The 24,089-nt window shown below is 43.1% G+C and overlaps 1 protein-coding gene across 1 annotated transcript; it reads right to left on the bottom strand.

Annotated features, from left to right (window-relative positions):
* Positions 1-266: 266 nt before the first annotated feature.
* Positions 267-24,089, bottom strand: LOC127465487 (fibrocystin-like; the record flags this gene model as incomplete). The annotated part of the gene is made up of 20 exons (XM_051775997.1): positions 24,075-24,089; positions 23,685-23,783; positions 20,986-21,043; positions 19,288-19,366; positions 17,028-17,102; positions 15,577-15,641; positions 14,941-14,980; positions 14,058-14,128; positions 11,929-12,030; positions 10,991-11,086; positions 9,738-9,873; positions 8,790-8,904; positions 7,627-7,902; positions 6,950-7,039; positions 6,229-6,322; positions 5,603-5,745; positions 4,679-4,809; positions 3,433-3,602; positions 2,772-2,910; positions 267-418 (listed from the first exon to the last, which is right to left on the bottom strand). Coding segments are annotated over exons 1-20 (2,146 nt in total), but the record flags the coding sequence as incomplete, so codon positions are not given.

Genomic DNA, 24,089 nt, shown 5'->3' with positions numbered 1-24,089 from the left:
CTGCCAATCTGTGCTCTGAGCGTGTCCAAGGTTCAGTATTGTTCTTTTCATAGAATCACAGAATGGTTTGGGTTGAAAAGGACCTTAAAGATCATCTTGTTCCAACCTCACTGAGGGACACCTTCCACTATCCCAGGTTACTCCAATCCCTGTCCAACCTGGCCTTGAACACTTCCAGAGTTGGGGCAGCCACAACTTCTCTGGCAGCTACTTCTTCACTTGGCTTCCTGCTAAGGAAATCCAAATGTACCTGCATCTTCTCTCACCTGGTATCATTTTGTTGGCCAAGTAGATGTGGAAGGTCCCTCCAAGAGGTGGGGATGACTCCTGCAGTCTCTGGATGGTGAGGCTGACTCTCACATCCTCCGTGGAGACATAGAGGTATCCATACTCCTTAGAGCCTCCCCAAGCATTGCCCCTCTGTGGGACAGAGAGGGTTCATGTGAAGGTATCAGCAGTTGAGACCCCCACTCCTGTCACCCCCGTGTCACCCAATAGCCAAGGGACCCCTATGGGAACAACACTCTGAAGGGTCTAAGGGGAACGTATCCGGAGCTCAAACAAAATTGGATATTCCCAACTCATATATACATTATGTAGGCAATGCACGGGACAGAAAATTGTGGAAAGTGACCTTTTTAAATTATGATAGAAGAAATTTATACGCCATCAAACACAAGTAAGTCCTACCCCAGCAGTGTTTCTAAAGGACCAGCTCAGTGCAGCCAGGGCAGCATCTACAAAATCAAAGCTTTCCTACTTCACCCTGCAATATCCTCGAGTCCATCAAAATCTTAACTCCCCTGAATTACAGTGATATTTCATATCGTAGAATTGTAGAATCATTAAGGTTGGAAAATACCCCCAAGACCACCTAGTCTAATTGTTAAACCAGCACTTGCCAGGCCCAGGAGTAAACCATGTCCCCGAACACCATATCTGTGTTAGAGTAATTCAAGTCCACCCAAGGTCCAATTTCTAAAACTTAAAATACTTTCTCCTTCGGCACGAAATTTCTCCTTTTTCAGAGGAGAAGGAGGCTCTCTGTGGTACAACGATGCCACCATGTGGCTCAGTGTCTGGATGACAACTGGCTTTTGGAGAGCAAATTTTGAGAATACAATCACTGAGCATTTGTACGGTTGGTACATCAGATTTTAGCTAATATTCCTGCTCCAACAGGAATAGGAGTCGCATTAGAATAAATCACAGCCCACGTTCAGTGAAAAGAAAGACCCGGTTTGTTTTGAAGATGTCCAAAGACGGTGCTCAGCCACCTGTTTTTTAAAGCATGAGCTGATTCCCGTTCTCAGTATTCCTGGCTTCAGCAGTCTCTACTTCTCTACTTAGTCTGTTACCTTCCTCAGTGAGATAAAAAATCCCACTAGTGCCAAACACCTTTTTTTTTTCCCTGGTGAGAGGTAATGTGACCAATCCATCTCTTAATCCTCTTTTTATAAGCTGAACAGGTCGAGCTTCTTAAATTTTTTTCTCCATTTTCTGCAGCTCCATAATGATGTTCACAGCATTTTTCTTACAAGTTTTTCTAAATTTATTTTAAAAGTGTGGTCATCAGTGTTGTATGCAGCGTTCTAATGTCAGTCTTCTTAAATACTGCACACAGCAGTAAAGATTTCCCCTCTTTCTGTTAGTTATACCTCTGGCTACACAAATCAAACATCACAAACATCCCCCTGTGTTCTTACCCTTACCTTTATTGTTGTTGGTTAATGTCAGAATTCTGTGTTTGACACAGGCAATTAAATGTGATTTTGAAGGAGAGACTTTCACATACCAAATCCTTCTATGATGTGCTACCTAAGCTGACTTCTACAAAACAGCTGGGCCTGAACTGGGGTTTAACTGTTACACCAAACGACTTTTTGGACTTGGTCTTTGTAGCTCTTATATTGGGAAACCTGAGGCATAAACTGGATTGTGTTTTCCTTTGTGCTGACTCTGCCTATATCTCCGAAATCTAAAAAGTGAATTCACCAAAGCCTTGGATTTCATCAGGAAATGCAAGAACTTGGTTACTCTGGGAGCCAGACCTTACTGTTTTCAGAACTTAGCCACCTCTTAACAAAAATTTAGCTGTCTTTGGAGCACTTAAAATCAATGACACATTGCTTTGAATTTGCTTGGAAGAAAACAGACTACAAGGTAAGAAACCAAATTAATTGACAGCTGACTGAGGTTCATCTTCTTCTGAGAGGAAGTTTCCTGTGGATCACTGGGCAAGTCAGTTTGAGTGGAGAAGCTGAGCCAAGGTAACAGCTGGCTCCTGCACAGGACAGGTTGCATAATTCCAGCTTCTCCCTTACCTGGCTCCCTTCCCATCAGGTCCTTGTTGACTCAGCTGGATACAATCCAACTTTACAGGACCTATTTTCTGCCAGTACAGTTCTTTAATGTTTCACTGTCTGATTTAGTTTGCCTATAGCTCTAATTCCTCTTTCATTTCTCAGAGGAATGAAACCATCTCAGTAAACAAGGACACACAAGGTGGGCTTTCATTGCCTGATGTCATTAAAGGTGTTTGGGAGCGTGTCTTTCTGATCCTCATCCACTGTTCCAGAAGGTCTTAGGTCTCCTTCTAGTCCTACACCATACCTTGGTGACCCATGTACATCTTACACCACAGGTCAGCTGAAACATCTCAAGAACCTCTTTTTCAGAGGTTGAATCCAGATGACAACCAGCTCCAGATATGCTGAGGGAAGTGCCAGAAGTTTCTGAGAGTATCGAGATGATCTACTCACTGTCCCTACCTTGGAGAGAGAAGGGGCAGACTTGGACCACAGCCAGACACCAGCCAGGACACATTGTAAGCTGGAGGAGACCCCACCACAGATACTGATTCAATTATCCTCCCACCTGGCCAAGGGGGTTTGGGATCTCTCTGAGAAACTGGAAGAAGAGCACAAACATTCATTAGAGCAAGGAGAGCAGCTGTGACTCTTCCCAGGTTATTGTCATTTCATAGCTGGGATCACACCTTCTTGGGTTTTTTTTGTTTTGTTTTGTTGAGTTACATTTCATAGAATTACAGAATCATTTAGGCTGGAAAAGCCCCCTAAGATCACTGTCCTACTGTTTCCCCAGCACTGCCAAGCCCACCACTAAGCCATGTCCCCAAGTGCCACATCTACATGTCTTTTAAATCCCTCAAGGGATGGGGACTCTGCCACTGTCCCAGGCAGCCTGTGCCATTTGTAAAACACATTTTCAAATAAAACAAGAATATTGATATTTGGCAATTCCTTCTTGAACTGCTGTCACAAAAGAAAAAAGTTTAATATATAAGAAAACAAAATTATTTTTGTGCCTGTTGTGAAATCTCTCTTTGAAAAAACTTCATCCAGCTTTATCATTATGTGTTTTAATGGAATATTCCAGGGAGGGGGGAAAAAGAGAAACAGATTCCTTTACCAGTCACAGTTCTGTCAGCAATGATGACTTCATCAAGGTAAAATGACCCAGATGTTTCCTTTTGCAAGTCTATCTGATGCACAAACACGGGGGAATTGGAAGGGAGGTCCTGGACAAGCGTGGAGAGATTCACACACCTCTTCCAGAGGTTAGTGCAGGTAAATGTCCACCTGGAAAACACCAAGGTTGTGGCAATAACATAATGTGAGGTCATTGTGAAGCTTACAGGTAACAGCAGGTACTACTGTTGTTACCACTGTTATTTACTCATACAGAAGTCACTTACTGAGTAGCTTGTGATCACTCTTTACATGTCTCTGATGAGTTCCCCATAGTGAGAAACAAGGTTTTAAACTGCAGAATCACAGAATTATTTGGGCTGGAAGGTGCCTTAAAGACCATCTCATTCCAACTCCCTGCCATAGGTAGGGACACCTTCCACTAGACCTGGTTGCTCCAAGCCCCATCCAACTTGGTCTTGAACATTTCCAGGAATGGAGCATCCACAGCTTCTCTGTTCCAGTGCCTCACCACCCTCAAAGGTCTCTGCTTATGGGTCCTTTTTTGCATCACAAGAATGGAATGTGGGAATGACTGTCTGCTCTATTTTTGGCAAAATACTATGATAGCATCAGTGACCTCGATGGGGGTCAATCCAGAATTGGCACCCTTGAGAATATCAGACCATTGCTTAGGGCTCCCAGTTCTCTCCATCAAGTTCTTCTGACACTCCTGTTTTTTTTAAGTGTGTCTGCCCCAAATTTTACATCTACTACCAAATGTTTTCTACCCATGGAATTTGAAGCGAATAAAGAAAATCAATGACTACACCAATTTCCAAAACATTGTGTACCAGTGACCTCATGAGGTTCCTGACAGGGAAAAAACCACAATCAATTAATCTCCCTGTTTCACTGCAGAAAATCCACTGTCTGAGGTTAAAGAAACTGGAAAGCTCTTGTCCTCAGAAATTTTTCTGGTGTGTTTACCACAAACAGAGCAAACTCTTCATCTGTGCATTACTGAGGTGAGATACTGCATGTGACAAGGAACATGGAACTTCACTCAGTAAATCCTCAGAAAGTACAGAGTCACATTCCAGGGGTGCCTCTGCAGGTGAGAGCACATGTCAGCTTACCCCCGCTAACAATTTGATCCTGTACAGATGAGAACTTCCCTCCATTTTCCCACTGCAGCTCCCTACTATGGAAAGTGTAATCTCTGGAAACCACAACTGTCTGGATACCTTTTAGAGTCAGTGTGATTGAAATCCCATAGACAGGTGAAGTTCTTCTTCACTGAACATGATGAGACATTAGTGTAGGACACAGAGATAAGAAGAATGTTACTCATATGGCCTTTGTGAGCAAAACACACCTGCAAAAATGAGGGAATAAAATTTTCACAAATCAACCCACAGGTAATTTATACATAATTTATATATGTGATGTATGTAGAAGATAGTATATTCTGTTTCAAACCCAGTTTAACATTAGGGTGTTCAGCCTGGAGCAGAAAAGACTCCAGGGAGACCTTAGAATCCCTTCCAGTGCCTAAAGAGTCTCCAAGAGAGCTGGAGAGGGCCTTCAGACAAGAGTATGGAGTAACAGGACAAAGGGGAATGGCATCAAACTGAAAGAGAATAGATTTAGATTGGATATTAGGAAGAATTTCTTCTCTGTGAAGGTAGTGAGGCTCTAGTACAGATTGCCCAAAGAAGGGTGTCCCATCCCTGAAAGTGTTCAGGGCCAGGCTATTTACCTTCCCCCAGATGGCAAAAAAGGGTAACAGAGTTACAAGCCCTCATTTATATTAAAAGTAGAAGATGAATAGAAAAGTGAGTGATAGTGGGCCCCAGATAACAAGGTTTTTTTCCATTTGTCAAGAAGTGGTCTCCCCTACTTCTCCCATCTTTCCCCAACATCATCCCATTTTTTCCTTTCCCTCATCAAGAGTTGCATCCCCAGGAGCAGAGAGCAGCCAGATGTGTTAAACAATATGAACATCTCAGGGATCTCAGATCACCCACTCTGACCACCAGCACAGTCCAAAGACACAAGTCTTTGTAGATCTGGTGGGATTCTAAGCAGGCCAGGTGATTTTAAGTTGCTGATTGGGCTCTGAGTATTCAGTCCCCAGTGCAACCTACTCATTAAGAGCAGCCACTTACATGTGTATATTCAGTAAGGTCATATCTTGGTAGTGTGGATGGGGAGGTTTTCACCAGCTGGCTTGGTCTGTGAACACTGAACCTCCCACAGAAAGGCTCCATTCCACTGACAATGTGTCCTGTGGTGATGATGTTCTTCATATCTGACAGATAAAGAAACAAGAGGAGAGGGGATGTTTGAAAGTGATTCAGAAGACACCAGTACAGTCAAGAGATTCGTGGAAATACAGAAAGTCAATGTCCAAAAATTGGCAAACAGTCCTACTCTAAGTATTCTCCTGTCAGAATTCCAGAAGGGTTTGGACAACACTCTCAGGCACAGGATGTGATTCTTGGGGTTGTCCTGTGCAGGGCCAGGAGTTGGACTTAATGATCCTTGTGGGTTCCTTCCAACTCAGGGCTTCTGTGACTGTGATTGTTATATTGATCATGTTGTTTTTAATGCTAGTTCCATAAACTCACACATGAGAATACATACAAATATATAGCTGAGAAGTAAAAATATATATACTTATACCCCTTAAAAGTGTAAATTTATTCTCACTCAAAGTTTCAAATACATTTATTTCATAAAGGAAATCAGCTCTCACAGTAAATACTGCTTGATTGACATAAAAGATCACTACCTCCTTTCTCAAAACCATCGTGGAAAAGGATTTTAGCAGAAGCTGGCTCAGTCTCACATCCTACTGAAAGGAGTTCCTCTATTGCTCTCTGCACCTTAAAAAGAAATTAAGAATGTGAAAAGCAGTCACAGTCCAATGATTTCTGGATCATGTCATCAGAGAGCCTCAACACACACGTCATCTCTCCATTTTTCATTAGCAAGGGACCGGTGGCACGGCAGTTCTGAACGAGCAGGCAGCCAAATATTAAAAAAAAAATAAAAATATAAAAGAATAAAAGAATAAAATTCAGCTCAAAAGAGTGTAAACTCCGATGTCTGGTACCTTTCAGGTGTGTTAGGCATCTACAGCCTAATGGCTATCATGAAACTATCACCCAGGGTTGTTATAGCACTGACCAACTGACCACATCAAGAGACAATGGGAGATCCTGTCTGAAGCCAAAGCCATACTCTACACACCTGACTTTAGAGGAGAAGTTCAAGAGTCTGGTTCAAGGGAATTCAAAGGTGTCTGCATGATGTCATATGCTTTAGAATAGACCTGGGACTCAAACCCCCCAAAACATTTCACCATGAGACATTCTCAGTAACAAAAATCACCCCTAAATCACGTAAAATTTATCTCAGCTTCGGGGCCAAACACTTAAATGCTGTCAAGTACCAGATGTCCATTGGTTCCTCCCCAGCAGAGGATCAAACGTGTGTTTAATGGCACCTACCTGGTGAGCTGTAGCATTTGTGGGGATCGTTTTGTGCAATGTGTTGTTCCAGGAGATACTGAAACACCCTGTACCTGACACCGTCAACATCTGGCAAGCAAAGAAGCAAACAAATAAAGGAAAAGAGACACAAACTTCATGAGACACGTTTCAAACCTGGCTTCTTCTACCGAGGAGGATTACATGGCACATGTTTCGCATTTTTAAGCATAAGCAAAACAAGAATTCCTTCCAAGAGACACTTCAGCTACTCTGAAACTGTTCTTGTCCTCCATGGTCTCTACTGACACAAACCTAAATTCTAAATCTAAATTCTTAAATTATCAGGATCACAAGGGGTACATGACCTGTGCAGACACAATGACAGCCACAAACAGTCCCTAAAGCTCCTGAGCTGCAGCTGTGGGGTTTAACCACCAGGAAACTCTTCCCTCATTGCTGAGGGTTTACATACGCCCACCAATGTGTAAAGAAATGTACACCAATGTGTGTAAAAACCCTGAACAATTGCAGTTCATGATGCTCCTCTCGTCAGCTGTCTCAGAAGGTTAAAAACAAGGTGGGAAGACACTTTCACATCGAGCATCAGCACAGACTTTACAATTAGGATTTGCTGCTATCCAGGTCATTTGGCCCAGGGCTAGTCCAGCTCCCAGGGTCAAGAAAGCAGCACTGACCTGGACTTCTGGAAGATGCAAAGCATGAGCCCGGATTTCATGTCTCTCAATGTAGTAGCTGTCCACCACGCGGGGATTCAGCCACGTATTATGTATCTGGACTCCAACTCTCATTCCATTGCTGGGTGTCTTGCCATGATGTAGTGCTTCCAGGTAGTACCTCGAACCAGCAGTCAGCTCGAATTTCTGGGATTTTGGCTGCCAAAGTTCACTCCAATTCTTCACCCAGTTCTCAGACCACTCTGAATTGCCAGCAGGGAGAGAAGCAATTCTCACCTGTGTGCAGAACAACCAAATCAGAGTCACAGAATGGTTTGGGTTGGAAGGGACCTAAAAGATCATTTCGTTCCAACCCTCTGCCATGGGCAGGGACACCTTCCAGTAGACCAGGTTGCTCCAATGTCACCGACTGATTTAATGGTTCCAAACTGAAAAAGAGTAGATTTATATTGGATATTAGGAAGACATTCTTGCCTGTGAGGGTGGTGAGGCCCAGGCACAGATTGCCCAGAGAAGTCTTGGCTGCCCCATCCCTGGAATTTTTCAAGACCAGGTTGGATGAGGCTCTAGTCTACTGGAATTTGTCTCTGCCCATGACAGGGAGTTGGAACAAGATGTTCTTTAACCTCCCTTCCAACCCAAATCATTCTAGGTTTCTATGTAATATGCTACCATTAGTAAGACCAATAATGCTATTATTTTTTTAATAGATAAAAAGTATTTTATATTTCTTCTAGACCTGTTCAGTTGCTTGGCTCAAGAATAGCCCAGATAAATAGATCACCCTCATTGGAGCATCCTCTCAACTTCCCAAAGGCAAGGATCAATATTTTCAGAAGGCAATATTTCAACAGTCAAAAAAGGAGGTAAATTGAGGAAATCAGAGAGCAAACCTCCAGGTCCCTTTGCAGATTGTCAGTGATTGCAATTTGCTGAACTAAAAAAAAAAAGTCTTCTGGAAAAGACAATCAATGACTCTGGTTGCAAGCATGAGTTTTTTATGAGCTGAACAACTGACAGACCCAATCTAAAATATCAAATATAATCACACAGATTTCACTCTGCAATAGATTCATAAGGGCAAACAAGCCAATTCCATTTTTATGACCTTAATTAAAACCATTTTCATCCTGATCTCATTTTTTCTCTGCTCAGAGTAATACCTTATGTTCTGGATCTTGGGACAAACTCAAGTAGAGAGATGCTTGACTGTCTGCCTGAATCCAGAAGGTGTAATTGTTGGTCTGAGGAGCCACAAAAAATCCACGAAGCCTGGAACTAAGCAAAAGGAGAACATCCATAACACAGCAAAAAAACCACCCCATCCTCACACCCCACCTTCACGTGTACACCGAGTAATGAGGAAACACCATGAGACCAACAAAACAAACCCATATATTTTAAAACTGAAGGAATCTCAAAAAGACTCAATTTCACACTAAATGTAATTTATCCTTTACGAAATTTTCCAAAAAGGATAGAAAAAACAGCTCCAGGAAATTAAATATGTTTTTATTGGTGGTCACTATTTTGTGCATTTCTTCTCAAGCAAAGTCTTAACCTTGAACACACAGGAAAAAGCCAAGAACACACTCAGAATCAACCAAGAAAAACAGAGAAATGGTAAGAAAAGATGAGAATTCATGCGCACTGCACATTTTTTCAAGGGTTTATCTGAAGAGGCAATGACACCAACACAGTTTAGATATTTCCACAGCTTGGGGCAAATCACTTGATTTCCATTAACTCCATTGTGCTGCAGCTGCCAAAATCAGCTGAGAATCTGCCCCTCCACATCTGGCTGGAAGTCCAACCCAAAATAGCCTCAAGCTGGAGCTCCTTCTACCTCCACAGCAATTTCTTTTGTGGAATTTCAGCATATCTAGGCCAGGTAGAGCAGAAATACTGAGGGAAAGCAAAAGGAGGAAAAAATAAAACACTTCACTGCATATTTTAAGCTTCAAAAGGACCTCAGAGCAAAGGGTTTGCTTTGATTTACAGGAGCTGTGCAGTGAGGCTCTGCTGTAAAGGGCTGTCAGGTGTTTTTGCTGCACCTAACACTGCTAAAGGTGATTGCCATGGCTTCATGTCTTTTTAAGATCACTGAGTACCTGAAGGACTTCTTTGCCCCAGACAGGAACCTTACTGGGGAGCTGGCATTAGGTACAAACTGCCATCTGTATCCAGGACCTGCTTCTGTCAGATCAGAGGCATCATCCCAGACTTCAAAGAGAAGCCCTCTGTTTCCTAGAAAGTTAAAACAAAAGTACTCTCAGCAGCAGCCAACAGAAATCCCAGAGCACATGCTGGAATCAGTGGTGTAGGAGGTAGGCCACAGAGAAAATTTTAATAATAAATTGGCTCTGTTTGTGGGGTATTTTGCAGTCTAAGGCAGAACACAGATCTCGCTTTAGGGAATTTGTTCTACCTTGAAATTCTCCACAAGAAATAACAAAAATCTGCAGAGAGCAGAGCATCCAACCAGCTCTCATGTCTGCTCCTGCAGGAAAAGGTATTGAGATGACCCACAGCTAAAATTAGGTAAATCTCTCTTTATGCACAATAATTTTCTACTGCAGTGCTCCACTCAAGCAGCATCCCCAGAAACCTCTGCAGCAGCTCTAGTTCAGCTATCCTTCCTCTAAATATTATCCATACTTTTTTCCCCTCATTTTCCACAGCCCTGCTCACCAGTCTGACCTTCCTCCCATCATCACCTGTCTGCACGTGGGGGGTTGAGCTCTTCACCCTGATTTTCCTGGCTACAGAATCAAAGAATGGGTTGGGTTGGAAGGGACCAGTAAAGGTTATTTAGCCCAACCCCTCTGCAATGAGTGGGAACATCTCCAACTAGATCGGGTTGCTCAGTGCTCCATCCAAACGGGCCCTGAATGTTTTCCAGGAATGAGGCCACCACTTCTCTGGGTAACCTGTGCCAGGGCCTCACCACCCTCACTGTAAAAGATATCTTTCTTAGAACTAATTTAAATCGACCCCCTTTTAGTTTAAAACCATCACTCCCCATCCTATCACTACAGTCCCTACTAAAAGTTTATCCCCATCTTTCTTATAATCCCCCTCTAGGCACTAGAAGGGGCTCTCAGGTCTCCCCAGAGTCTTCTCTTCTCCAGGTTGAACACCCCCAGCTCTCTCATCAGTCTTTCCTCATAGAAGAGGTGCTCCAGCCCTTTACTCATTTTGTAGCCCCTTTCCCTATCAAACCATGAAGAAACTGGTCTAATGTTGAAGCGGACAGTGTTCTGGAAAGCTCTGTTTCTTGATTGCATTCATCACCAAATGATTTTTGCCCTGCATTTCCACGTGTGTTTCCTTGTTTGGACCTTCAGTTATTTGAACACCATACCTGGCTGGGGGGCACCAATTCTCCTGTTCTTGCCTACAGGCTCAATGGTGCATCTGATTTGTTGGGGAGAGACATGCTTGACTTTACAGGGGACACCTGTGAGAAAGAAAAAGGAGACAAAGGTACTGTATGAGACTTGGAAACACAGCTGAGCTGCAGCATGACCCCATCTTAGAATCTTAGAACTGTTTGGGTGGGAAAGGACCTTTAAAGATTGTATAGTCCAACTCCTGCCATGGGCAGGGACATCTTCAATGAGATGAGGTTCCTCAAAGTCCCATCCAAGCTGGCCTCAAACACTTCCAGGGATGGGGCAGCCACAGCTTCTCTGGACAACCCGTGACATGGCCTCACCACCCTCATTGTATAAAAATTTCTTCCTAATATCACATCTAACCCTGTCCCCTGGCAGTGGGAAGCCATTCCCCCCTGTCCTGTCACTCCAGGCCTTTGTCCCAAGTCCCTCTCCAGCTCTCTGAGAGCCCCTTTTGGCACTGGAAAGGGCTCCCAGGTCTCCCTGAATCCTTCTCCTCCAGGTGAACACCTCCAGCTCTCCCAGCCTGTCTCCAGAGCAGAGGGGCTCCAGCCCTCAGAGCATCTTTGTGACCTCCTCTGAACCTGCTCCAAGAGGTCCATGTCTTTCCTATGTTAAGGACTCCTAAACTGGATGTGCTACTTTGGGTGGGGTCTCACAAGGCTGAAGGAAGGGACAGAATACCCTGCCTCAACTTTGTTTCTGAATGGGATTAACAATTCTCTAGAAGCCTGGGCTGGTACTACCAGCAAGCAAAACAGTTCATACCCACAGTCAGAATAACTGGAGCTTCCTGAAGGTGATTCCTACAACTTCCACACTATTATCACTAAACATTCCTTGGGTTTTGTGCTCAGGGCCATGATCACTGTATTGAAAAACAAGTATTTCACATTTCTCTCACCTGCAGCAGTGACCTGCACCGGTTCCTCAAAGAAATCCCTCGTGACAGTGAGATCAGTGCCCCCTCCAAGGCTCCCTCCAGCTGGGAACACGGAGGCTACCTCTGCAGGGGAAGGAAAAGGGGAATCTGAAAACAAGCATTGGAAAATTAACCCCAGCCCTATTTCTGTGAAAGCCTGCAGTGCACTTGCACTGTTTCCAGCCAGAGCAGCTCCTGTGAATGAAACCAGCATCTCACTGATCCTTCCCGGGCATTTGACAGCCACTGGGATTACACCAGGAATGAACAACACGGGGAACTTGGCTGCATGACAGGAGAAACACTGCAGTGCTTGGGTTGTTACTTAGCAGTGGCTGCATCTGTCATGCTCAGATTGCAAACTGGTCTATCCTGTGCTATTGAGGAGCTCTGAAGAAAAAAAAAAAAGATGGAATTAAAACAGTTTTAATCCTTTTGACCTCTTCTGACTCACTTCTCAATTTAGCCCATAGGTTTAAATGTTACCACACTTTCCAATCATCTGACATCTGAGTGTCCACTTCATGACTGTGAGATTCTTTCAGGATTTTATCTGTTACAGTCATGTCCCTCCACACTGGAAAACTGTTTTTCTCTTTGATGACATTTTATCACTTTGGACTCGGATGTCTTAGTTTAACCACCCAGCTGTACTTGTCTAGAGCTGAAAAAAAATAAAGACTAACAAAAACTGGTGAGGGATACTGATCTATATCTGCTTTTTCATTGTTAAATCTGTTGCTTAATCTTTGATTTTACAATATTGACTACTGGCTAGCACAGTACAGTCTACTGGATAGATCTGGCAGATCTTTCTGCTTGTGCTCTGCCCATAGACAAATTCATACAGTTATCTCATTTTAATGTGCCTCAACTTGTAAATAAGGACATTCAATTATCCTCCTTTATAAAGTATTTTCAATTTATGGGTGAAACAAGTAGTATGTTATAAACAATATACAAAACATAGACATGTATTGGCTACATGGGGCTTTTTATACAAAAAAAACTTTTGTTAACTCTTGAACCAAGATTCTCAGATGCAGCTCATAAGGTATTAATGCATTTATTACATCAATTTCAGTGAATTTAATATCAAAAAATTGGTGGGACCTTGCTGGGGACCTCTGCAGGTGAACCAAGTGGTCTTTCGGTGGTTTGGGTTGGAAGGGGCATTAAAGATCATTCCAACCCCCTGCCATGGGCAGGAACACCTTCCACTACACCAGGTTGTTTCAAATCCTGGCCAACCTGGCCTTGGACGTTTCCAGGGATGGGGCAGCCACAGCTTCTCTGGGCAACCTGTACCAGGGCCTCACTACCCTCACAGTAAACAATTTTCTCGTAACATCCAGTGTAAATCTCTCCTTTTCCAAGTTCAAACCCATTACCCCTTGTCCCATCACTATCTGTCCATGTAAATCTTTAACACTATTTGCATAAGACCATAACCTCAAGCAGATGTTTAGTATTTCATTGCCTCCTGCCTACAATAGAGCTGGAAAAGTCACATGTAGGTTATTTTTAGTGAGTCTTAAATCATTTTATAAACTAATGGTGCAGTAAACCTGCCATTCACCACTTATCCAATACTCAATTCTTGGAGTGGCTGAACATCATCTCCTTGTTGCTGATGTGCAAGTTATCTCAAGTTCTACATTTCTAAAATCTCAACCCTATCAAACACAGAGTGATTTACAGGGCAGAAGTTTCTGTAGGTGCAACATCTCAAGTCTACAACTGATCTGATAAGAAAAGGAAGAACAATAAAGCAACATCATCCCAAGCCATGCCATACTGCTGTTCTGTGGCTGGTTCTCTTAGATTAGGCTGCCCAAAACAGAGTCAAACATATCCCTGTCCAAGAGGAACACTAAGTCACTGGGGATGTTAGAGGCAGCACACCCCACCTTAGCACATAAATCTGCTTATCTTGAAATTTTTGATCTGCAGCTTTTTGCTTAGTCAAACCCATACCAGAGGAGTGGCACTGCAAGATGAGGACACAACAGGATTGCATCCCTGGGAAAAGCAACAGGGAGAAGTCCTTTCCTAGACCACACCAGCACTTCCAGAAAATGCTGCAGCAGTGAGGGGGATCATTGTAATACCTGAATGTGTTTGATACAGGAAAAGCTCCTGTTTGGCACTGATGAGCCAAGAACCTTTGTGTACTACTGACCTGCAAGACAGAGAAAATGCCTGAATGATCCTTGGCCATTTAAGTTAAAGCAGACCTTCATTTAGCAGAGCAGGCCACTCACTCTCCAGAGGAACAGTGGGACATTTCTACAAGATCCAACAACACCTTTCAACAGCACATTGAGGCATTGACTCACAAGATCCCATTACACGGTTGAAACACTTTAATAAAGTACTAACACATTGTAAAGTACGTTTTGACACTTTCAGAACCCATTTTCACCTCCTTTTATGGCTAAATTCTTTCTCACTTGGATGAATAGTTAAAAGTGAAGTGAAAGTATTTCATTCAACTTGGTTTAATAGAATGCTTTGGGTTGGAAGAGACCTTAAAGATCTCATTTTGTTCCGACCCCTTGTCATGAGCTGGGACAAATTCCATTACACCAGGTTGCTCCAACCTGTCCTTGGACAATTCCAGGGATGGGGTAGCCACAGCTTCTCTGTGCAACATGTGCCACCACCCTCACAGCCAAGAATTTCTTCCCAATATCCAACTTGAACCCCCCCCTCCAGTTTAAAGCCATTCCTCCTTGTCCAAGATAAGATGTCTTATGCTTTGAATGCTGAAGGTTAAGTATTAAAGTATACCAAAATATAAATCATCTGGGGAGAAACATTGTGCCTTTTCATTCCAAATCTGACAATCATTTTCTCAAGAAAACAGAACCTCATTTCTAAGCAATGAAACACATCATTCAGTAAAAACATCATTTGCTTAATCTGGAGGGCAAGGCATCTGTATCCCCATGCAAAACCAGAGAAAAAGGGAGAAAAGATTCTTTTACTCACTTTCCTTTGTTAAACACTGAGAAGCTGATGTTGTGGGACCCTGGAGGAGAGAAAAGTATAACATACTTTATGGCAAAACATGAAGTGCATCCTACCAAACCTTGCCCAGGTGTCCTGGGCCCAATTCTCCTCTTCCTTACAACAGTAAGGAAAGTGTATTTCATGTATTTAACTCAAAATATCTTTCCCAAACAAGAAGCTTGCTGCTCAAAGCCTCCACAAGAAATTAGAAACTTCTTCAGAGTGCTTGGAAGTGAGGAGAAATGAAAATGGGATCCAACCTGCTAACGGAGAGAAAATACAGGGGAGTACCCAATTTATTCCTCCAACAAAGCAGTAAAGGGAAGGTCCACCACAGATAAGAAGGATTAAAGTAGTAAACTGAGCAAGGACCCCAAATCACACTACTGCTGTCAGCAGTGTCCACATCATGCCATGGCTTCACGTCATGTTCTCCCATGCTGTGCAGAGGACACAAACCACAGAAGTGGCTGTGTTGAAGGCTGGTAAGTCGTGATTTGAAGTTGCTTTTGTGGGCTCAGCCCTTTCTATTCTGCCTTTGGAGGCAGAATAGAAACTATCCTCTGGAGATGCAGGAACGGCAGAAACCCACCATTTTTACCCCTTTTCACCAACCTATGTGGTTTCCTTCCACCCGGCACTGCAAGGTCCCCAATCTATCCTCTGCCCGAATGGGATAACTGTGGAGAGACAAAGGACTTTACTGAGTCTTGAGAGCTAAAAGAGCAAAATACAGGGAGAATCATCTAAACAATAGGTGTATAAGCCCACATCTTCTAAGACAGTCCTGTTTGGCTCCATTTAGAAACAAAGGAGAGAAACTGGTGAAATGGAAGAGGAACTGATGATCGAGAGTTCAGCAGATTAGGAGTGTGTCCCTCAGCAGCACAGTGCTCCAGTTTGGCCCCCTTAAAGCTATTCCCAGAATCTGAGCCTGTTGGTGACCTTCAGAACCCCCATTTGAAATAAAAAGCTGGGCAGGGACAAGTGTGGGCACGGGGCAAAATGAACAGGAGGACAAAAGCACTGCCCCTCTACTTGCTCCTCTGCACCTAAGGTGTAAGAAGGAGCAGGTAGCAATTGAACCAGATACAATGGCATCACATCAGCCTTCAGGAGTCGTGGAATGTTGGATGTACCATCATCAATTCACATTTTCATTTTAAGTTCTCCTCTTGGGAGCCAGGAAGAATTTTACACTGCAATAAGGGAGTCCAGTGAGGACCCCAGGAGCCTTAGGACAGACTTCCATGAGAGCAGGTTTTTCCCCTGGTTCCCTGTTAAAGTACCCTCCTCCTTTTCCAGGGCTCACAAGCACTGCAAGAAGCGCATAACTCATAAAAGAAACGCTGCTGCAGAGCCCATGGCTTTGTCCACAATTAACAGAGTGCAAGATCCAGCAGCCTAAAGGGTCTCATGCAACTTACAGAAGACAAGAGTATATGAATTCTCCCTGCAAGCATCCAAGACCGGGTTGGATGGGGCTTGGATTAGCCTGGGATAGGGGAAGGTGTCCCTGCCCATGGCAGGGGCTCGAAACTAGATTATCTTTCAGGTTCCTTCCAACCTAAACCATTCTGTGATCCTATTAATACCAAATAATAAACAGTGCTGGGACCCAGGCACCAGAGCCTGTCTGTCCATGCTGTTAAAACCCAAGAGCTATTCACCAAATTTAGGTTCAGATTAGCTAATCCACCTTTAAAATTAGTGCCTATATAGGACTGAAGACAATGCATTGACCAGGGTCAATAGGTAGCTTGGAAATGGTTACTTTGTTTTGGAGCTTAGAGAGTTGAACAGAACAGATGTGGCCAGGGCAAGGAATGTCATCTGCAGGCCAGAGAACAGCCCCTGGCCCTGCCAGGCTGTGGCTGGAGCCACAGAGAACCAGCAGCCCTCACCCACCCCATCACAGATCCTATGGTCAGCTCCCCAGGGTCTCTCTCCACCTCAAGCCAAAGCAGAAAAGTTTCTCCAAAAGCCATGAATTAATTTAATTTTTTGTGCACAAGCTGTGCTGTGCCCTTGCACCAAGATAAACAAAAAAAAAATGAAGAACTGACATGCTTCCAGCTTGTCTGTCAGCAAAAGAGCAGAGACTGGTCCATCCATCTCCTTCTGCTGTGAGGGTAGCTGGCCTGGGCAAAAAAAAACCAGGAAAAATGAGACATAAAACAACATGGAGCTCCACAAATGAAAACCCGATCCTGTTAAAATCAGCAGCCAACATTTTCAAGTAGGACAGGAATTTCCCCTCACTTTTACAGTTTTACACATTTATTAATCTTTTGTCTCTTCACCTGCAAAGTGTATTTCCCAAATACTGCAAGAACTGCACCTCTGTAAAGACCATGAGTGTCAGGAACATCTTGGAGACAGCTCTGAATGACCTGGTAGCTCCTCCCTGTAGGTAAAGCTGAGCTCCAAGAGGGCTATACTCACCCTTACCTTCCAGAAGCAGCAGGCAGCATCCCTTACAGCAAGTAATTCAAGATGCAGCTCAGCTATTTCTTTTTTTCTTTGAGGAAAAACACTACAATCTCTGCCAGGAATCACCCAAGCTCCTAAGAGCAAATTTAAATATCCCCACCTTAAAGAACCAACATGGAACCACTTCAACTGAAGAGGAGCAATCAGGCAGGAGGAATAAATTCAGAGTAATTAGCAGAATAAGCAAAGGTTGGCAATTCTTTGAGAATGAAGAGGCAATCATGGGAAATATGTAATTAAAACCTGTTATGCAAACACTCTGTGATGACCCATCCTTCAGAGTGTAGTTTTCTGTGACCAATGCTTCAGAGTGCAGTTTTATGAGGTTTAAATAGAAGACTTTTCTTTTATTAATACAGGTGGCTGATAGTGAGAACCTTTCCTTTTAAGGAAGACTATAAAAAAATTCAGTGCTGCCAAACGTATGTTCATCAGCACTGGACCATTGCATCCCACACAAAGCATGGAAAAGGGGGCAGAACACACTTGAAAGTATAAAAACCATTCTCCTTTTTTGCTCCAAATCTCAAATCAGCGTGACTGAAGGACAGACTGCTCTGGTCAAGTCCAAGTCCCCACCTGGTACATATTTCCTAACACACCAAAAATGGGCAAATTATTCATGTGAAGCTCCAAAGGGAACCTGTCTGGAATGCTGAGATTTTGAGGCCATTTCCTTTTGGTGAGGTTAAGCTGTAAATGAGTAATCCAGCAGTGGAGCATGAGGCACGTCCAGCCTGCAGTCACACAGAACAGCCTTTCTTCCCACTGAGCAAAGGTTTCACCAGAGGCAGGTAAAACAATAATTACTATCAAACAAAGGATGCTGATGTGCAGCAGTGCAGGGCTGAGAAATGGGTGCAGCTGATATGGTAGGAATCTGCACTGGAGTTTCATTCATGCTGGCAGAGAATTTAATTAATTAGCAAGGGACATTTCCATTCAGCTTGAGAAGTCATTAAAAAGCATCCAGTGGTTAAGTATCTGCTGCTGCAATTAAAATTTCTAAGTAGTGGGAATACACACCTTTCCTGGATTCTGAAATGGTCCTGAAAATGCCAGCACAGTGACTATGGGTTAATAGTTTTTCTATAAAATACTCACCTGGGCTTAGTTCTTCACTGCCACTGACACAAGTGCAAGGAAATAATAAATTAGTACTTGATAACATATCCATACATATGGAAATAGGTATGATATGCATCAGGACAGTGTTGATGCTCACTTTGGATTTGCTGTTCTTAAAGGGCTGCTGCCCTGAAGTGAGTTTCTTAAATCTACCTACTTTTCTCTGTTACATGTGATCATAGAACAACAACAACAAAAAAAAAAATCTGAAATCAAACCTTTGAAAACAAGGAAATACCCAGAGAGGGTTTAAAGCAGTGAAAAACAAAGCCTTTTGTCTCAAAATACTTCTCCTTTGTCTTCTGTCTCACTAGAGCATCTGCTTCAAACTAATAGTTTTTTTCTAAAAAATGCAAATGGAAAGGGAACATTTATTTAACTTTTCGATCCTGACATTATTTTAATTAGTTAAATTTTAATTTGCTAGCCAAAATAAAATCTACAGCAACCAGCTGCAATTACAGTACAATTCACACTGAGCTGTGATTGACTGTGCTGCCAGTAAACAAACCAACCAGCTTAATGGACCAGTTGCAATTAGATTAACAAAGTTTGCTGGAGCCCAACTCATGAGCTGCAATAAACCAGAAAGGAAGTAAATGGCAATCCTGGGCCAACTGGTTGCAATTTATTGCTGTCGAGGAGGCTGATGGAAGAAATGCCAATTTACAGGGACTGGGGCAGACACTGCCTGTAGATAATTACCCATCAATATAATCCACGTTGAAGTCGAAGGTCTCATATCTTCCAGCGATTGTCTTCCCATAAATCTGTATTAAATTTCCTGTTCAAAAAGGAAATGGAAATTGAAGAGAGCCTTTTAAAAGCAGAGAACTTATTTGCAGATTCTGCGAGCTGAGCAAGAGGAATCCTTGGTCTTTGTGAATTTTACAGAGGTGCCTGCACTGATGACTACTCTCAGCTTCTACTATGGCTCAAGAGACTTCAGACTTATTCATTTTCCCCAAAACACAAGTTTTTGTTTCCCACCAAAAAAAGTCCATTCCCAATTTTTTAGCAGGTCTCCTGCATTTGCACTGAAAAGACATTTTCCTCAACTCCTTTGTTAACTAAACACCACGTTCTAACCCGATTCCACTGTAGAACCTCAAGAGACAATCAAATTGACATCACTTGTACATTAGACAGGGTGAAGGTCTAAAGAAGGAGCTCAGCATATCTGTGGCCAGTTGAATCACTCCCAACACTCCATTTACCACACTGTGGGAGAGCTTCATTCAGTCACCTGCACAGGAGTGTCTTACATCAGTTCAGACACCCAATCAAACACCTTTGGGAATAGATATTAGGAAGAAATTCTTCCCTGTGAGGGTGGTGAGGCCTTGGCACAGGCTGCCCAGAGAAGCTGTGGCTACCCCATCCCTGGGAATGTCCAAGGCCAGGTTGGACAGAGCTTGGAGCAACCTGGGATAATGCAAAGTGTCCCTGTCCATAACTGGGGGTTGGAATGAGACCTGCATTAAGGCCCTTTCCAATCCAATTCTATCTGATCCTGTCCTTCCACTATGGTTCCAGAAGGGAATAAGTCTTCCTAGTCCTACCTCTACCTGCTCCATGGAGGTCCTTCATGCTCCAAGACATTTGAAATAGCACTAGACAGTGTTGTTCTCATGCTCTTCACTGACCCCACTGGGAGGTCAAACATCCAGCTAACAGATAGAAATCTCCATAAAGACACTCTAAAGCAAGGCATGAGAATCTAGAGCTGAACTACATCTGAAAATAATTGGAAATAAGAGATTGATTTAGATTTAGGAGCATCTCTGTGATCTCATCATACAAGTGTCTCTCTTCATTCTTAAGAGACCAAAATGTTTTGATTAATCTTTAATTTGGACATCGAACTTTCCATTTCCTCTAATGAAATCTGAAAATATAAAAAATTAATAGAAATAGGGAAAAAACCCTTCCATATGCCAGTTAATTGTTCAGACCAAAAACATTGAATGTCTTCTCACAGAACTTTAAAGTCTGATCTAAAGCTCCATTAACCAAAAGGTCTGTATGGTGTTGCAACATGAACACCTAACAGCTAATTCTTCTTAAAACTGCTCCTAAATAAACAAGGTATGATGACTCAAGAGTTGGGATGGATTAGACTTATCAATCTACAGAACAACATCATTCCACTCAGGCAGAGTTGGGCTGCAGGAACCAAGCACCAAATAACTTGGTCACTGCTTGTTCCCCACTTTTGTACCCAGTGCTGCAGACTCTTCCCCCTCAGACAAACCCATTTTCCTGTCCAGAATGAACTTAGACATTAAAATCTGGTGGTGCCCATTTTATTCCCAGCAAGACAGACCTCTCCTAAGGAGGAAGACAGTGTGGAACATCAAATAATGGTTTAAGTGGGTTCCAGCATGAAGAAAGGTCCCATACCTGGAATGTCAGATGGTGGATTGATTTGGTAAACCACAGGTGTCTGCTCAGCAGAGAACTGCAAAGAGAAACTTGCAGTTAAATGGAAGTTATTTTCAGTGCATTGTAACATGATCTGATGGTGCATTACTCACAACACACCTGGCAACTGCATTTCAGAGACCTCCACTTCAGATCTGATCTTTGAAGCAGAGTCCTGCTCCAGGAAGGGAGTAAAGAGAAATATTCCCTTCTTACCTCACCTCCATTCAGAGTATGGGTTACTGCTATTTTTACATCCTCTTTTGTGACCAAATTGCCCACCCTGGCTTGAGTCAATGTCAGAAGACATACTTTAATACACTACAAATTTTCCAAGTCATACTTTATCTAAAGTTAAAACCTGCATTTTATCCTGCATTACGGCACCATTTTTCTTCCCAAGAGTATATACTTAAAAAGTATAAGTTAAATATTTCAGCCACCCTTTAGCAAGATTTTTGGTACCCTAAAGCTGTGGAGCAGTGAAAGAGCTTGTATTGGCCCATCTTAATGTAGTGTAGTACAACAGATATGTCTTTGGGAAAGAACTACCTTGGACTCTGAGGGAAAAAAGCCTTGAAGATTGAGTCCAACCATTAATCTAACACTGCCAAATCCACTAAACCATGTTCCCAAGTACCACATCTACATATCTTTTAAATCCCTCCAGGAATGGTGACTCCCCAACTTCCCTGATGTTTGACAATCATTTCAGGTAAGAAATTTTCCTTAATATCCAATTTAAGCCTCCCCTGGTGCAACTTGAGGCAATTTCCTTGTCCTGCGTCTTGTAAATTGGGAGAGGAGGTCAAACCCCATCTGGCTCCAACCTCCTTTCAGGGAGTTGTAGAGAGTAAGAAGGTTCCCCCTGAGCCTCCTTTTCTCCAGGCTAAGCCCCCTCAGTCACTCATCATCAGACTTGTGCTCCAGGCCCTTCCATTGCCCGTTTTTTTGGATATGTTCATCTATGATCCCTGGCACTTAGAGATGCTGCTGACAGCCCAATAAATGGCACGACAAACCTCTTTTGCTAAATTAAATTGAAGACATCATTGCATTATTGTGGGTTTTTTCCAAGCTTTCCTTAAACCATTCCCTTTCAGAGCTCAATCTCTGCCTTCTCTCCTCCTCATGATCATGTTAAAAATGAATGAGTAGCCACCAACTCCCTCCAGCAATGGCCACTTCTGGGAAGCAAAGGCAACATCACATCGTACCCCAGGCTAGAGATGATGTGGAAAAAGAAGCCAAAACCAGCATGAAACTGGGACCACTGGCTGACACAAGTCTTTTGAGCTGCTCAGACTTGTTGCTGCCTGCAGCAGCCTTTTTCAGCCTAATGTGGAGGCAAAATTAATTTTTAATTCTCATAGCTCCCAGGTCCCGGTCCCAAAACAAAGAGACACACTGTGTTTTATTTAGCTTGGAATGTGCCTCATTAACAGTACCCCCTGGTGATTTTTCATCAACTCTCTAAGCCAGCTGAAACACCCAATGACTCTTCAGCTTTAATGTGCAATTTTCTGAGAACGCTGGGCTCTCCTGCTCGATGCTCACAGTCAGCTCAGAGGTGGGATGGGACTTTCAAACACACAGGCCTCAATCAAAACACACAATCATGGTTAAGGATTCTGTCCTGTGTGAGATCATGGAATGGTTTGGGTTAGAAGGGACCTTAAAGATTATCTCATTCCAATCCCCAGCCATGGGCAGGGGCACCTTCCACTAGACCAGGTTGCTCAGAGCCCCCGTCTAACCTGGCCTTGAACACTTCCAGGGATGGGGTAGCCACAGCTTCTCTGGGCAACCTGTGCCAGGGTCTCATCACCCTCACAGTAAAAAGTTCTTTTTTATATCTAGTCTAAATTTACCTTTTTTTTCAGTTTGAAGTCATTCCTCCTTGTCCTGTCACTCCAGGCCTTTGTCCAAAGGCCCTCTCCACCTCTCTTGGAACCCCTTTAGGTACTGGAAGGGGCTCTAAAGTCTCCCTGGATCTTTCTCTTCTCCAGACTGAATGCCCCCAGCTCTCCCAGCCTGTCTCCAGAAAAAAAGGGCTCCAGCCCTTGGAGCATTTTCATGACCTCCTCTGGATTCGCTCCAGCAGCTCCACGTCCTCCTTATATTGGGGTCCCAGAGTTTGATGTGGTACTCCAGGTGGGGTCTCATGAGAGTAGAGTAAGCTCTCTGAGCTACATCCCTTATGGCCAGTAATGCATATCTGGACCACACTGTCTATGTGCAGAGTTTGTGCTTCAACACAAACTTCTAAACCTGTCTTCAGGTTTCTCCTTTAAAATTAAAGTCACTTCCCTTAACGTGCTGGTCATGATTCTCTTCTCTCTCATATGCTGTAGATCTGGTTGCAAGTCAGGACAAGAAGCTGGGATGCTCCTTCTGTCCTTTAAAACTCGATGCATCGAGGTACTCATCAGTGGTACTGGGTAGACCAGGCCTGTTCAAGGCCAGGTTGGAGGAGACTTGAAGCAACCTGGTCTAGTGGAAGGTGCCCCTGCCCATGGTAGGAATGATCATCAAAGATGATCTTTAATGTCCCTTCCAACATTAACCATTCTATGATTTAATTATTTGAATATATTGCCTGTGACACAATGTCTGCAGTTGGACTCCCTCCAATACCTTGAATCCTTTATCATCACTTCTACGTGATTGGTGATTACCTTGAAAGAATAATTCTCTTTCTCCAGCCCAGTCAGGTTGTTAATCACACATCCTCTAAAGATCACCTCCACGTAGTACAAACCCTCCTGGGTGAAGATCTAGGTGGAAGAGAATGTGTTATAGTGTATTACTTTTATTGACTTTGTGTTAATTTTTTAAGAAATGCGAGGTCCTTCACAGGGTCTCCATTCCTACCAGACTCAGTGGGGCTTCAATAGAGCAAAGCAAATTTATACTGTCAACACAAACTTCACACATGTGAACCCAAACTCTAAAACAACAATTTAAAAGAAATGTGGAGTCACAGCAAGAAATCACAGTTAAGTGCAGAAGGTGACAGGACCACATCAGAACTCTACCCAAATTATATGTTAATGCAAAACACAAACATGTTCATCAGACAT

The sequence above is a fragment of the Manacus candei genome, unplaced genomic scaffold (genome assembly GCF_025592945.1).
Source record: "Manacus candei isolate 608988 ecotype Guabito, Panama unplaced genomic scaffold, ASM2559294v1 h1tg000407l, whole genome shotgun sequence".
Lineage (NCBI taxonomy): Eukaryota > Metazoa > Chordata > Aves > Passeriformes > Pipridae > Manacus > Manacus candei.
The sequence above is the reverse complement of the archived record's forward strand: the minus strand, read 5'-3'. Positions and strand labels throughout refer to the sequence as shown.